The sequence below is a fragment of the Sturnira hondurensis genome, unplaced genomic scaffold (genome assembly GCF_014824575.4).
Source record: "Sturnira hondurensis isolate 20B ecotype Veracruz unplaced genomic scaffold, ASM1482457v3 Scaffold0018292, whole genome shotgun sequence".
NCBI lineage: Eukaryota > Metazoa > Chordata > Mammalia > Chiroptera > Phyllostomidae > Sturnira > Sturnira hondurensis.
In genome coordinates, this window is record NW_028090923.1 from 1966566 (window position 1) to 1983049 (window position 16484).

A 16484-nucleotide genomic window follows, 5' to 3' on the forward strand; every position below is an offset into this window, starting at 1 on the left:
TAGCACCAGTCCTGCAAAAACAGGTTCAAGTCCCAGTCAGCATGGTGACTCATAATTAACTGTGATACCACAGAAGCACAAGTTTCGCTGCTAATGCTCCAGTCTCAAATAATTACCTAAATAACAGATGTCTTGTGATCAGTGACCAGTCATGTCACATCTTTTACTCTGTCACTATTTTATTCATATTGGAACATATTTTATTCAATTCACACACTGACAACAAAGTGTGTACTCAAGTTGCCTCCTTGTCTCCCAGTGATAAATCCATGTGACATTGTACAAAAATAGGCAATTGAAAGGGAAATGGCTCAAAACAAAGTGCAGCAAAGAAACAAAAAGTGATAATCCTGGAATCAAAATTCAAAGTGAATGTAAGTGGAGTTACAGAAGATCGTAACCATGGTAATAGAACACAGTTGCTGTTTGAGTCCCTAAATATGAGGGCACACTTGTCAGCATTCAGCATAACTGAGGAGGCTGGCTATGTTGTAAAGACAAAGATGCCCCAGAGGAAATGATACTGGCAAAAAGACCTTACATTAAATGGATTCTCAGGGGTATTTCAAGACACTGAAAATGCCAAGAATGTAGCATAGGCAATATAATCAATAATATTGTAACTATGTTAATAACTATGCGTGTTGATACATGTACCTACATGTATATGTGCCTATGTTATACATATATGTATATGCATAATACATGTATAGTCAATAACTATGTATGGTGTCAATTTGGTACTGGAAATACCAGGGGGAACACCTTGTAAAGTATATGATTGTTTATCCACTATGCCATATACCTGAAATGGACAAATTTCCAATACAGTTAACATTCAACAAGCCACAGAAAACATTATCAGTTCCTTTTACAAATTATTATCAGACGAGGAGGCAAAAACATTGTTCAACCCATGCCTCTAAAATTTTTTTACAAAGAAATAAAACACTATACTCCCTAGTGTTTCTAATCTCTTAAATTATGATACACAAAATAAATATTAGGATTACTGTATTTTTCAACTTCCCTATATTTTTTTATTTTAATTTATTTTATTTTTCAAAATTCCCTATATTTTTATAATACATACATAAAAGGGTTCTTAATGTTTTGACAAACATTTTTGTTTGTTTTTTCCTGAGGTATAATTGACATATAACATTATATGACAACAATTTTTAAATATCACAAACTATAATTTACACATTCATATTTTTTTGCATGGTTGCAGTTTGCATAGTCATTTCCACGAGCCTGCATACCAGCAACTAGGGCTGCCTGTGCATTCTTTTCTGCTCCCAAATCTATGATGTAGAAAGATTTAGATACTCATAGCTCCATTATACAGAGCAAATTCATGCCTAAGGAGGATAAGTGACTTGCAGAATATCACAATCTCTCCCAGTTGAGTTGTGCAGAGGACACTGTAGCCCTATCTTGTAGTTTCTGGGTACAATAGATTCTTTCCCCAAATTTCCCCCTTTTCACAGGTAATTAAGTTTAGGACATATTACAGTTGAAAAGTAGCCCAGATACTTACAGATCTGGTCTGTATGAACCAGTGTTGACATAGGGCCTAGAAGTATGGTCTGTCCAGTTAATGGATCTTGAGACAAATGTGGATGCATTGGATGATGGACATGGCTAATGTCATTGGAAGCACCTACAAGAAGATAAAAAGATGGTTGCATTAGTGATATTTAATCAGAAATGGTGTGTTTACCTTGGAAAAAATGGTTTGATTGACAGCTTGAATATTGCTATTTTTGCAAAGTGCTTTTTGGGAGTTCAAAAGTAAATTAATAGAACCACTGCCTTGTTAAGGACAATGTCAACTTTCACCATACATTGGCTAGATAAATGTTGCATCATGTTCTGTTGTATATTAATAGTGGACCTTGTGTGCTGTTTCCTGGAATCATTAGGTTGGCTGCCTGTTGTTAGAGCAATTCCAAGAATCACTTACCTCAAGTTTATAGTATTTAGGATCGCCCTAATAGCATGAATAACTTTTATTTCAGGAAGATATCATTAAGAACACATTAAGCACCAGAAAACTAAAAATAAAATAAAGTGTTTTTATAAAGAAATTTAATCTAGATCAGAACACAAAATAAATGCTTTCTTAACTGATTCCTGACATTTACTGCAGTAATAAAATCTCATTTTTTCCTTCTCATTGTGTTGTGTCAATTAATTATTTCAGGAACAAAGTGTTTTTAAGATATTTACTCTTTATATTTTTCGATTATTTGCAATTCTGATATTCTTGAGCTTTTAAAAAGTGTAAAGGCATAGAAAAATATAATATACTTCAAGGAGTATTAAAAGTAGCGAATATATTTCTACTTACTACATTTGAATGAACTAAAAATTGAAGTTAGAGGGACTTTGTGGGGCTAAATGGTGGAGGCTAGTAAACATGAAGATTTGAATATGTTCAAGTATTTGTACCCCACCAATGAGTATTGTAGACTTTCTAAATGTAAAAAATTGAGTTCACTATGTCACTGACAGAAAATAAAAGTATCACACTGACTCTAAAGTACATAGTGGGATGCTAACAGATAAAAGAGATTCTCAAATGCACTCACCACCCAGTAGCATTTCCTGCAGCAGATTGTCAATTTTAACCATCCCAAACAGTTTGACAAACTGAATCTGCTCAATCATCTGCCAGGTGATGCTCTGCAGCGTTGGCAGCAGCAACAGCAGCTCCCCGAACCGGCCGCGCGAGTCATACTGCCGGTCGTTGATGTAGTCCTCCAGGCTCAGCTGCACCTGGAACCGCATGTTCTTAATCTTCACTGGATCGCTCAGTCCTTTCGCATCTGGAAAACAAATAAACAGAGCAGAGTGGTGTAAAGATTGGAGGGAGGTGGGGAGCACTGCGGGAGGGGGGGCCTGGGATGGGAGTAAAAGACAGAAAACTGTACTTGAACAATAATTAAATAATTTTTTTAAAAAAGATTGGATCTTAACAGTGTGTGACAGTAAATATTCCAAAATTAAAAAGTAGTTTTATTTTCATTGCAATTATTTGAATGGGTCTTTGGAAACAAACCTGGATCAAAAAATACAATTGCCTTCAAACAAGCATATTCATTGTCATCTATCTGGATTTCCTGAAATGGTCGGACCAGCTCATCTAGAACTCGGTTGGCCACACGGCTGATCTCGACTTCACAGCTGTTGCGCTGAATAATGTAGTTGTTTCCTGGAGAAAAAAATGTAAGCATCATCCTGCCCCCCAAATTATCAGATATTCTTTAAATTTCTACAAACTAATCTTTTAAATGGCGTTTCCTTGCAGAAAAAAAATAGTACTTCCTCTCTCAGTAGTGTTGTTAGAAAAACTTTAGAATACTTGAAGGATCAATAACATTGATAATATGATGACATGCATTTTAACAGCCTCAGTCACTGGTGATAACAGTAAAGAACAGGCTAATCAACAAGCTAATATTTGACAAAGGAGAAATGAAGTATAATGATTAGCTTTCCACTATGTCAGTTATCCACTAGTGTCTTATTCATTAATGAACACAATACAAAATCTAAAGAATGTTTACAGTGGATTAAAAATGCCACTCCTTTAATAGTGTAGATATATTTAGGTATAATTCAATTGAGATACATTGTAAGAAACCTAAGTAAATATATTATATTCAAATCTATAATGAGAATGGTATTATAGTGTACTGTAAATGCAGCAGAGTATTAGAATTTGAGAGCTTGGTATCTATAGTCACATTATATGATTTAGAATCCTGGCTCTATCCCTCACTAACCTTGTGATCTCAGGTAAACTTTCTGTGTCTCCAATTCTTTACCCCCAAAATGGGCTGCAAATAATAGTACCTATCCCTTAGGGTTATTGTGAGGATGAAATGAAATAGTGTTGATACACATGTAAAAAAACACTGAAAGCAATGCATATTACAAAGTAAGTGCTCGATAAATATTTGGTATTATTACATGTTTGATTTATTCATATTTTGGGACAATATATGTATCACATAAATAGAATAAACAAGTCACCCTATTTCACACAAGCCAGGGAGAAGTGGAGCTAAAAGACAATAAAGGGGTCTTAACTCTTTAAATAGGAAACCTAATTTAATAAGTTAAGTAGAGTAGAGAGATTGGGCACTTAATGAAGATAAAAGATTTCCCTTTTTCCTCACCACCCCCTTTCATTCTACTCTTTACTCCACTTCTGCCTCTTCTGGGACTGATATTAAACTATCAGAATTTTTCAGACACTGTCATCAAATTTTCTTTTAATTTGTGATTTTTTAGCTTACCATGGGCAATGGCATCACAGGAGATACACATGCTCATTAAAAATGTATCAAATATCATATATTACAATTATTAAGTAGACACAGAGAGGTGTGAAACAACACTGAGACTCCTTAAGGTAGTCACACAAATGACTAATTTTTTATTCTGATGGTTTAAATATACCTCAGATCCTGTTCATTGAGCAACATCTTTCTTTTATTTTTAAATCTCAGTACATCCTGAACATTTCAATGCACTCTGAATTTCCCTGCAATCAAAGCAAGGAAAAAGGGGACCCAAGTGAGGATATGATCAATTAAACCCAATCTGTGCAGTGAGACCACCATTTGTCAGTGTCTGCGAATGCTCAGCACATACGGAATAGATTCTGTGTAAGAATGAAGCATACATAATTTCCTTTTAAATTAAAAAAAACTTACCCAAAAGCAAAATATCTTTATACACCATGGATCTTTTTGTAGCTCCAAGCAGTAAATGTTCCCCTGCATGAGCTCTCAGCAGGGCCACCTTAATGAAAAATTCCAAGTTGAACAATTAATTATAAAATATGATGATTAAGAGATGGTATTATATGAGTCTGATTAACTTTAAACCTGAGTCACTTTTTTTAACAGACTACAATATTTACAGATAGTTGCCATCATTAAGCCTTTTATTTTCCTATTTTAGAATGTCATAGAATTTTACTTTTCAAAATTTCTGAAACTAGAAAGTCAATACAGTGTCAGCAAACAAACAAAAAGATCCAACAGAAATATTAAATATTTTGGAATGAGATAAAATCAAACAAAGCAGAGTTCAAATTCTAGCTTGGCCACTTACTACTTGTTTTACCTTGAGTAAACCCAACTATTTATTTTTGGGAATCATTTGTTTTCATTTACCAAGTGGAGACAATGATTAAAATTTTAAACTGTAGATGTGAGAACTGAATGAGAAAATATGTGTAAACACAATCTCTTACACATAATAAACTGAATAAACAAGAGCAAAGTGGGGACATGTGACATAGCACAATGAGAATGGGGAACCGGGATTCTAATGCACTCAAAACTGAACCCATAATTCCTTGTTCTAAGCTCTCAACTGAACGTTAAGCATATACTCAATTGCCTGCTGAAAATCACCAGTAGAGATAACAGGAAGCATTTCAAATTTAACATTTCAAAGTAATGCTTTTCCAACATCTCCATCATGGTCCAACATGCTTGTTCATGACAAAAACAAGACTCCAGTTTGATTCTTCTCTAATTGCCCGGAAAACCCTATGTCACCCTAGACCAAGCCCTCGCCATTCTTCTCCTGGCCTTCACAATGTACTCCAAGGACCTAACAAGTATTCCAGCTTCCTTTCTGTTTCCTCCATCCTAAATCCTTCCTGACGGAGCTTCCAAGACAATATTTATAAAACAATAATCACTTAATATCATTCTTCTGATGAAAATTCTGTACTGGTTTTTTACTGTCCTCAGATAACATTCAAACTGATTGATGAAGGCCTCATAGGTAATAAATAGCTCAATGCTTTGTGTCACACTCACATCTCTGGTTTCAACTGACAATATCCCTTGCAGACAGTTTTCTCCAGACCCATTTACTCCTGCTTGCCTCAGGGTCTTTGAACAGGTTGTTTCGGTGCCCAGCATGCTTTCACCTTCATCTTGATATGATTAGCTTTTTGTCTTTCAGTTCTCAGGAAAAATCTCTTCTGATTGCCAGTTTAAAGTATTTGTTACCACTTCACCCCCTGCCATTGTCCAACAAGGCAACCCATTTCATTTTATAGAACTTATGCCCACCTAGAGTCAATTTACTCATAATCTGTATATTTTTATAGTCCATCTATCTATCCCAAATGGCATGCAAACTTTATGAGAATAGTGACTCAGTCTGAATTGTTATTGCCAAAAACTCACAGTTTCTAAAACTGAACAGTAATCCCAATAAATATTTGTTAGACGAACTTACTGAGTGAATTTAATGATTTAGAGTACAGTTTTAAAAATGGTAGAGATTATAAAACCTTGAACACAGAAATTTGGAGAACATTAACTAAAATAATCTAATGTATAATGCAACTGAAAGCTAATTTACCAGTGCCTTATCCATAATAGTCATTTCAGCAGCCATGGTTACTAATGCTATATTGTTAATATTAAAGACTGAGTTAGTAAATAAAAACTGCTTTTGACAGGTTCCTGGAATTCAATTTCCCAGTGTTATAATTACTATCTTCATATTTAAGTCAGCAACTTTTAAAGAGGAGTGATAGTAAAAATATAACACTGATAAATAACATAACCCTACTTATATGGCTTGGGGTGAGACAAGTAGGTTTTAGCAATTTAGCATTATTCACTCTGAAATAACCTTCTGAGCCAAGCTATCTTTATGATATGTCAGTAAGTATGACTCATAACAGGAAGGCAGTTAAGAACATTTTGAGAGTGATTTCAGATTTCACAGGATTTTTTTTTATTTGGTCACTAAGTGAAATGCTCTCCTAGAAGCATAGCTGAACTTCCTATGATTACTTTTTTTTTATTGTATAAATATTTTGTCAATTTTTATTTTAAAACAATTATACTTTTTCCTTTTATTGTTTTGTTTTGTTTTTGTGTGCCCATAATAAAGAACACTGGTCAGAGGATATAAAGATATACACAGGTATAATACATATCAGAGTTTATTCAACATACAAGAATTAGAAGTTTTCAAATTATTTGCACCTACACTACTAGTGTAATAACTAGGATGTCATACACTACTTAGATCGAAGACTTTAAAATGAACCTAAAACTGATAATCTAATCTTCATAGGCTAATTAAAAAATTTAAGTATTGAGAAAAGATCATTATATCTGAATTTTCTCTATTTCTCTGTAGCTTTTAGAGCACAACTCTATAAACATTTTAGCAGACCTATAATTTTTATACAGTAATATTAGAATAAAATTGACAATATGCAAGATAAAATTTTATATGTTAACTGCACAAAGTGCCCTAAAACACCACACAACCTGCACGGGTTTCCATCTAGGACTGGCCTGGCATTTCTAAGCGATTACACAAGCACCTTCAGTAAACACCCAGACAAAATAATGTACATTTGCCTCCCAGACACTTGCTCTGCCAATCCTTTGTCTCACAATGGCAGGTACTTGTGATCTGTCTTTCTCCCTGGCTTCAGCTTTTTGAAATATGAAAGGGAAGAACAGTGTCATGCTCAACTTCAATCAATAAATAGCATGTCTTACACCAGAAGTCAAATAGTGGTACCTCTTGGTAAAACAAAGAGGTGAAGGGATAAGAAAGCCAGGTTTTTTCTACTAGACAAGTTCACCTTGTCAAATATGGTAAATCAATTATATGAATACAATGAAAAGAATACAAAAAATGGGCAAAGTTCAAAAAACATTTTTAAAGCATTCAAAACTTCTTTAACTTCTACCTGATCATCCAGTGGTAATTCACAGAAGGCAGGAATATATTTTGCCCATTCCACCAAGACCAAGAGCTGCTGTTTCATAGATTCACTGATATCACCGATGTTTGCAATTTTCTTAACATTTATGTCTGTGCTTGCACCAGGGCTTGAGGCTGAAATCTAACATGAATAAGAACATTATATGAATATGTAATTTAAAGTAATAAATTCCCAATACTCCTTTTTTAGATGACTGCACTGAAGTGGCACTATTATCATAGTATATTTAAATATACTAAATATTTTAAAATTGAGAAGCAAAATACCTTTTGGTACAAGTTAAATGAAAAACATTCCCTTCACAGTACATGCTGTGGGAGCACTATCTTATTTTACTGGCTGCATCTGTCAAATATGTTACCCAACTTTCAGAGAGTTCCATAATTCAAAACTGACAATATAAAGAAATAACAGTATTTATGTGACATATGCTCTGTGGTTTTTTAATTGAAAAGTGACATTTCAACTAAAAAGCACATCTTTAATTTGTTGAAAAAGTTTCCAGCACATGAAACTTAGAAAACAGGGGAAAAAAGATTTAATGAGAAGCCAGAATAATTTATGTTCTATTCTGAATGAAAACCATCAAAATACAACTAAGAAACCAACCTTTGACTCAGCAACATTGAAAAGCTTAACCTATAATAATAATTTTAAAACTACATATAATTGTGAACTAAATAAAATTATAAGTGGTGTTAAAACTCCCCTCTTCTGAATAAATCACTTTCTAAAAGTTCTTAAAAACTTTTTTTGAAATTTTAAAGGTGTGCGTGCATGTCATTCTGTAGTGTATGTGCAATTCCTCACACCTCCCTTTTAAACCATTCCCTAAACACTTTATAGGACCATCAAGTAATCTGATGAATGATGATAGTGGTGAGGTTAACCTCATCGTATTACCCTTGTGTTATCACAAACGAAAGTAGTTGTACTGACTCATTATGGTACTAGTTTAATAGTTAACTATTTCACAATTTGCTTTATAATAGAAAACATCACTAACATTTCTAATAGGAGCAATACTAAAATAAACTGTATTCAAAGAGTTTCTTTAGCTGATCCTTAGTAATGTATATCTATTCATGTACCTATATTTTTAAACTCTAGAACTGATATTCTCATTCTAGAAACTTACACTTCCTCTTGTGTGTGTTTTTTAAAAATTCTGGCTCTTCTCTTAAATACTTGTTTCCAAAGAAGATGCCAAAGTGAGCTCCTGGCTCCAGAAGTCATTTGTGAGGAAGAAAGCTCTGATGATAGGTCTCAACCAAACTCCCCCGAAATGATAACTGATTTCACACATTCAATCAATAAAACCGAGTACTGCCCCAGAGCACTGTGCTGTGCATTACATATTTTAAATGAACCTTGTAAACAAGTTTTTTACAATCTTCTACTGAAATACATTTCATCACTCCATTCATAAACAGAAACTTGTCCAGGAAAAGTCAAAGTGAAATCAACAGTCCGATTAATAATTTCAAAGTAAAACTCTCAAATCTGCTTAAATGTGATTTATTTTAGTAACGAGCACACTGGCAAGAACTTAGATTATTTTAGCATTACACCTAAATAACCATTTGATTCTACGAAGCAGGGTGGACTGCTGGTGTGCAGTGGGTATTATTTTAGCATTACACCTAAATAACCATTTGATTCTATGAAGCAGGGTGGACTGCTGGTGTGCAGTGGGTACCTGGCGAGACCGGAGCTCCGCCTGTGCCAATGTGTTAATGGAGGGGATGTTGCTGCCATCAAAAGTGCTTCTTCTGGTGCTGATTCTGTCACGTTCATTTTGCACAGCTGGAGAAGAAAAAACACAGTGTTTGCTGGCAGGTCCTCTTCAACATACGCCACAAAAGGAATCAGAAACAAAGAGAAGGGATGTTTCTAAAAGACCTGGGGTTGGGGAGCAATATGACCGAAGATACTTTTCATTTTGTATCACCTTTATTTTTTTAAGTACATTTTATTGATTATGCTATTACAGTTGTCCCATTTTCTTCTTCCCTTTATCTCCCTCCACCCAGTTTCCCCATTTTGTATCATTTTTAAAAGTAGAAAGAGCCAGGCTTGTCATTTGAATTCTTAAATATTGTCTTTTGGGGAATTCCATGATGGCATGCACATTAGAATGTGTTGGGTCAACCAGTTCAGCCATACTATATTTCAATAAGATGGTTTTCCATTCCCCTAAAGTTATTAAAACCACGAGATAAGTAGAGGGAGAGTATTGCCTGTGAGATTAACCAGGTCAAAGATAAGAGTGCATTCACTGTCAGAAAATGTGAGTCACAGAGTTTGAAACTTCCATTTTCTCATTCTTCTGAACCATGAGCAAAAATGGAAGATACATTTATTTTAGTTATGGAGATTTTAAAATTGCAATCTTATGTTCATTATGAAACAATGTTCTCAGGAAAGTTTACATACATTAATTAAGCAAAAGGTATAATAAGTAGGAAGTCTCTCCTGAGAAGAGTGAGGTTGGAAATTCAGCATTTAGGAGAGGTGGAGAAATCTCACATATATAAAAAGCTTAAAGAGAAAACTGGATCATCTTGTTTCAGGAAGGGCAGAAAGAATAATGTGTATTCCCAAGTCCCTATTGAAAACTAAACTATAAATGTAAGGAAAACTAAGGAGGGATTAACTTGTGTATTTGCCACATGAAGAATAATATAAATCAAGTGTTAAAGTTGGAATTTAAAACTGAGAAGGTAAAATTATCTCCATTAACCAGAAAGAATGAAAAACCAGCTCTGTAGCCCCTAAATTAACTTAGTGCTCTACCCTGCTCAGCTGGAAAGAGAAAACAATAAACTATCATACATTTTTAATGCACTTATTGTTTTAATTAAAAACTCACTAATTTCTATGCCAAAATCTACTATCTACCTAATATATCATATTGAATATCAGATTATTCATTTGGAAGAGAGAATATTGAACATTTTGCTTTTAAGGGTGAGTAGTTTTTAAGTTAGGGTAAATAATTCATATTTTATTTTAAATTCATATTTGTTATTAGCTTACTCTCTCCATCTCTTTTTTTTACAGAAATTGTCATTGATTTTCAGCCTAAACTAATGAAATATATTTGCAGAGATAAAAATTAAAATGTAAGCTATGCTTTTATCAATTTAATTTGCATGGTCAATCTTTAAAAAATGTAAAACATATTGAATTTGTAACCTTCCTACTGCCATTGTTTTCTACATAAACTATGTTTATATATGTTTCCACCTTAAACTAACCTTGATAAGGTGCTATTACTGTAAATGAGAGAAATATAACTACTCTAGAACCCAGAAGTTACATCCTAATCTATTTAGAAAAGGATTAATGTATTATTTTATAAATAGTAGAAGATATTTCACTGTTTTTGAAAATATTTCACCTATCAAAGGATATAACTCTTAAAGGAAATATAAGATGGTGATTTGCAAGTTTAAATGGATGAAAATGATTGGTGAAGCATACAATTAATCCCATGAACTACCAAATATGCCATTAGAAATGCCATTTTAAAATAGATAGGTGCCTCTCCTTTAACTTTGTGAACTTCAGTTGCCTTCTTTCTTGAGACTAACAACCTGAGTAAAACAAATGGAACTTCTGCTTCTTTAAAATATTGAATGACAATGAAAAAAAAACTAACTGTGTTCAACATAGGCTTGATATATCTTACATTTCTGAAGAATAATGATTTGACTTAATTTAATTTTTTATAGTTTATGAAATACTTTAAAAAATATAAGATTTGTTCCATGTAAAATTTTGATATATTTGTTCTATATCTGTGGAGTATGTCATTGCTATTTTGATAGGAATTACATTGTATCTGTAGATTGTTTTGTGTAGTATGTATATTTTAATGATCTAATTCTTCTAACCCACAAACACCGTATATGCTTCCATTTATTTGTGTCTTCCTTAATTTCTTTTTTCAGTGTTGTATAGTTTTGTGGGTACTGGTCTTTTACCACCTTGATTAGTTTATTCCTAAATATAGTTAAATGGGATGTTTTTCTTAATTTCTGTTTCTGATATTTCATTGTTGGTATACAAAAATGCTTTCAATTTCTGAATGTTGACTTTGTATCCCGCCATTGTAGAAAGAAGGAACTTCTACCCTTCATGACAGCATGGATGGAACTGGAGAGCATTATGCTAAGTGAAATAACCCAGGCAGTGAAAGATAAATACCATGATCTCGCCTATAAGTGGAACCCAAGCAACAAAACTAACAAATGAGCAAAACAGAACCAGAGACTTGGAAATGAAGAACAAACTAAAAGTGACCAGAGAGGAAGGAGTAGGGGAAGGGACAAGCAAAGGAACATGAATAGAGGACTCATGGGCATGGAAAATGGGGGGATTGAGTGTGGAAGTGGGGAGGGATGGGGTAGAGGTGAGCAATGGGGAAGAAGGTGGAACAACTGTAAGCAAACAATAATAACTAAAAATAGATAAAATTAAAAAAAATCTCTTTTTATATGACAGGCACAAAAAGGTACAAAATCTGACAAGCCTAAAATCTTGAAGTGTGTATTCCCTGCCAAATATTTAAATATGTTCAACACCTTTCTAAACTAACCTACATGTTTAGAATGTAGGATAATAGAGTCAGATTATTTAATATGTTCACAATGAAATTAGTTCACAATAGAATAGAGTACCTAGTTTATGTCTCTATCCCTCAATAGAATATAAGCTCCCTGAAGGGGAGAAATTTTTTATTATGTTAACTACTGAAACCTCAGTGCCCAGATCAGTACTTTGAAAGTAGCAGTGCTCAATAAATATTTGTTGAATAAATAAATGAATACATGCATAAGTTAATGTTCAGTTAATGCTTATGAAATAAAGGTATTCAATCTTAATGCCAATAAAAATGAGTTTAAAATACAGTTATAATTTCAGCTTATTAATAGGTTTTGCATTTATCTTTCAAACAGAATAGTGAAATGATATTTAAGACTACAATTTTGTTGCTGCCAGGTATAATACAGTAGTAAAGAGCATGGTGTCAGAAATCAGACAGCCATCATATAAAGACTGGTTACTCTGCTTACTAACTGGGGGCCAGGTTCCTAGGGTAAATTTTTAAACTCAAGAAAACACAGATTCTTCGTGAAGAAAAATCAGAACTTATGTGAAAGTTATTAAGATTAAATGAGAATGTGTGTATAACACTTTTCATCAGTAATGTTAAATATCACTATTATGTTATATGTTATTACCTTCTTTTTTCATTCCTGCTCTAAAACACTTTCTTAATCGACAATATCTACATTGATTCCTTTTGTCCTTGTCAACAACACATTGCCGACTGAACCTATAATATAAAAAAAGGGTATATTAGTTTTGCAGAAAATTATTTATGAAAAAAGCAAATAAAAAGACAAATAGACTCTAGGTATGGCCAAATTTGGCCCAATAGAAAGAATGAATAAAAACAATTAATTGACTTTTCCAGATATTACAAACATTTGTAACCTTCCTACTGCTATGGTTTTAAACATACAACCATGATCAGAATATACATGGAGCCCAGGCTGGTGTAGCTCAGTGGGTTGAGCACAGGCCTGTAAACTAAAGGGCTGCTGGTTCAATTCCCAGTCACGGCACATGCCTGGGTTGTGGCCCAGTTCCCCAGTACAGGGCACAGAAGAGGTAATCACACACTGATATTTCTCTTCTTCTCTTCCCTTCTCTATAAAAAATGAATAAATACAATCTTTTAAAAAATCTTATGAAAAACACTTTTCAAAATTAAAAAAAGGAACATACAAGGAAATATAATCCTCAATTCTAGTGCAGTCTTTATAATGAAATAAAACTGAAAGACATCTCACCTTTGCCCAGTGTGCATGGTTATTTCTGTCTGATTCATGAAAGCCAAACCTAGTTATAAAATATTTGGCATATAAATTGTAATTGTTTGTTGCTAAATGATTTTGGTATGATGGAAAAGATATCAGAATTTCATTCCCCTGCATTTTCATATTTTTCTCATTGTAAATATTATTTGATTAATTTTAAATGTGTCCTAATTAAAGTTTACTCTAAATGCCAAAATGCATGTTAAGAGGCAAGTGAGGACAGCTTTGGCTACAAACTCTGCGAAATTAGGTGTCATCTCACATTCACTAAAATGGCTCTAATCAGGAAAAAAAAGAAAATACAAGTATTGAAGAAGTTGTAGATAATGAGAACCACCACACATTGTTCATCACAACATAGAATGCTGTAGCTGCTTAGGAAGTGTGGCAGTTTTTTAAAAAGTTAAACATAGAGTTACCATATGATCTGGCACTACCACTCCTAGGTACCTACCCAAGAAAAATAAAGTCATATGTTCACACAAACATGTGTCCACAGCAGCATTATTTTTAATAGCCAAAAGGTAGGAAAAACAAATCCCCATCCGTTGATGGATACATAAAATATGATTCCCCACACAACACATATTATAAGTAACAATGAACAGGAATGGAGTACATGATACAAATCAGAAGAACCTTGAAGAAGGCAGACACAAAAGGCCACATATTGTATGATTTCACTTATATCAAATGTCCAGGAGAGATAAGTCTATAGACATGGAAAGTAGACAAGTGGTTGCCTACCATTGGTGGGGAGGAAGTAGGTGGCAAAGGACAGTGACTATGAAAGGGAATGAGGTTTCTTTATAACCAAGGGTGATGAAAATGTCCTAAATTGATTGTAGTGACGGTTGCAACTCTGTGGATATACTAAAACATTGAATTGCACACTTATAAGAAAAGAGTACTGTCTCTGGAATTAGATCTGAGCTTGATTCCTAGGTCCACCATTCTCTTTTGTTAGGACTCACAATGTTATCAAATAGCCCTGCCCAGTTAATCTACAATTGTAGTGTTGTTATGTAAATGAACTTCAAAGACTTTGGGGCACATATTAATCATATAGTAAGCAATAGCATTTCTTCAAAATTCTGGCTCAAAATTACCAGAATGTATGTGTGTGTGTGTGTGTGTGTGTGTGTGTGTGTATATATATATATATATATGATTATTTGTGGTTAATTATTGATTATTAGAATTAAGCAATATTATTTTGTGATCTATATAAAAAGATATTTCTTCTAAAAATAAAAATGACCACTTGAAATTGAATGACTATAAAGCCTACTATAGATGAATTGAACTGGAAGACAGACAAACTTTCTGGGTGAGGAAAGAGCATTGTTTATTTGAGAATAGATGGCTTAGGAGACTCAGGAGAGAGGACCTGATTACTAATAAATACAACAGGAGAACACGTTCAATTAACATTAAATTAATGCACAAATGGAATAAACATTTATTAAGCATGTTTTACGTATATAATCTTGGTGTAGGGATTAAACAGAGGACTATTATCTATCTCTTCCATTCGAGGAAACAATAACCTAATAGGGTACACATACAAGTTTACAAATAACCATAATAAATAACATAATGTAAGAAGTACAGAGACAGTAATTTAATGTGCATTGAAAGGGAAAGTCCAACTCCATTGTGATTAAAGAGTTAGAGTGGAAACAAATTTAGTAAATATAAGAAAATTAAAAAATTTTGAGACAGCAAAATGTGACCTTAAATAGACCTTTATAATACTAAACTCCCATCAATATAATAATTGTTTTCCAAATGAAAAGTCATAGCATTTGCTTAAGAACAAAATATATAAAGAAGGCTAAGGAAGTAGCAATACTCATGATGGGAAGTGTGAATCAACTGTACATGTTGGTGGAATCTTTTTTAAATTTCCAAAAATTGCTATGGTAATGCTCCTTTCCCACTTTTCCCAGATAGGAAGCCTGAAACCCTGAAAGCCCTTTGTGCTGATAGTCTCTGATTCTTTTAAGTTTTTGATGGGTTTAGTTGTTTAGATTGCTATTTTTTGTATCTATGTATTTCACTTTTAACAGAACACACTACTCAAAACAGTATTGTTTACATGTTATTTTGTATTTATTTTTGTTGATATCTTTGGAAATCTACTTGTTCCACTTTTTATCTTTGGAGTTTTGATGTATAGAAAAGCAAGACCCATCTAAATATTTTTTGTTTGTTCTCTAAAAAGGTCTTAATGTAAATGATTTACATTTTTGACTTACTAAGCTCTCTTTGAAAAATTAATAGAAAATGGGAGTTAGATATTTGGGTAGTTACCTATTAACTTTTCCAGATCCCTAGAAATCAAAAGGCATCATATCAAGAAAGAATTAAGTTCTTCCCAGATATATTCTGCATTCAAGAACAGTCATTCTGAACACTCAGCCTGGGATATTTAACCCTGAATTGTACTATGATGCTGACTAGATTGGTTTTTTTTTTAAGCCTACTAGAAATGTAGGATGCATATAATACAATTAAATACATTTTAGATAAAACATTACATTCAATGGCAAAACTATAACATAAGAAATGCATTAAAATTTTAGGACTAAAAATTTAATCTTTCATTAACATCAAAAAGCTACCAAAGTCATCTGCATTTTTATAATTTTGTTTTAAAAGACTCAGGATATAATGATGCTAAAAAGAAAATCAATAGATAGAAAAGTCCACACATTGTGAAACTATCTGAATACAGATTTAAGTATGTCTATTGGCATATGAACATGTGGTAAAACAGTAAAGAAACACCA

The 16484-nt window shown here is 33.2% G+C and overlaps 1 protein-coding gene across 2 annotated transcripts in view; it reads right to left on the bottom strand.

Moving 5' to 3' along the window:
• HNF4G (hepatocyte nuclear factor 4 gamma) overlaps window positions 1–16484 on the bottom strand; it is a 133526-nt gene that overhangs the window by 3592 nt on the left and 113450 nt on the right. For both annotated transcript variants that reach the window (XM_037068954.1, XM_037068953.1), the window contains exons 3-9: window positions 13048–13142; window positions 9498–9604; window positions 7763–7918; window positions 4731–4818; window positions 3068–3220; window positions 2598–2834; window positions 1544–1666 (exon numbers count right to left, since the gene is read on the bottom strand). In XM_037068954.1, coding sequence (XP_036924849.1) covers window positions 1544–1666; window positions 2598–2834; window positions 3068–3220; window positions 4731–4818; window positions 7763–7918; window positions 9498–9604; window positions 13048–13142 — 959 coding nt within the window. The remainder of the gene's footprint in view (window positions 1–1543; window positions 1667–2597; window positions 2835–3067; window positions 3221–4730; window positions 4819–7762; window positions 7919–9497; window positions 9605–13047; window positions 13143–16484) is intronic.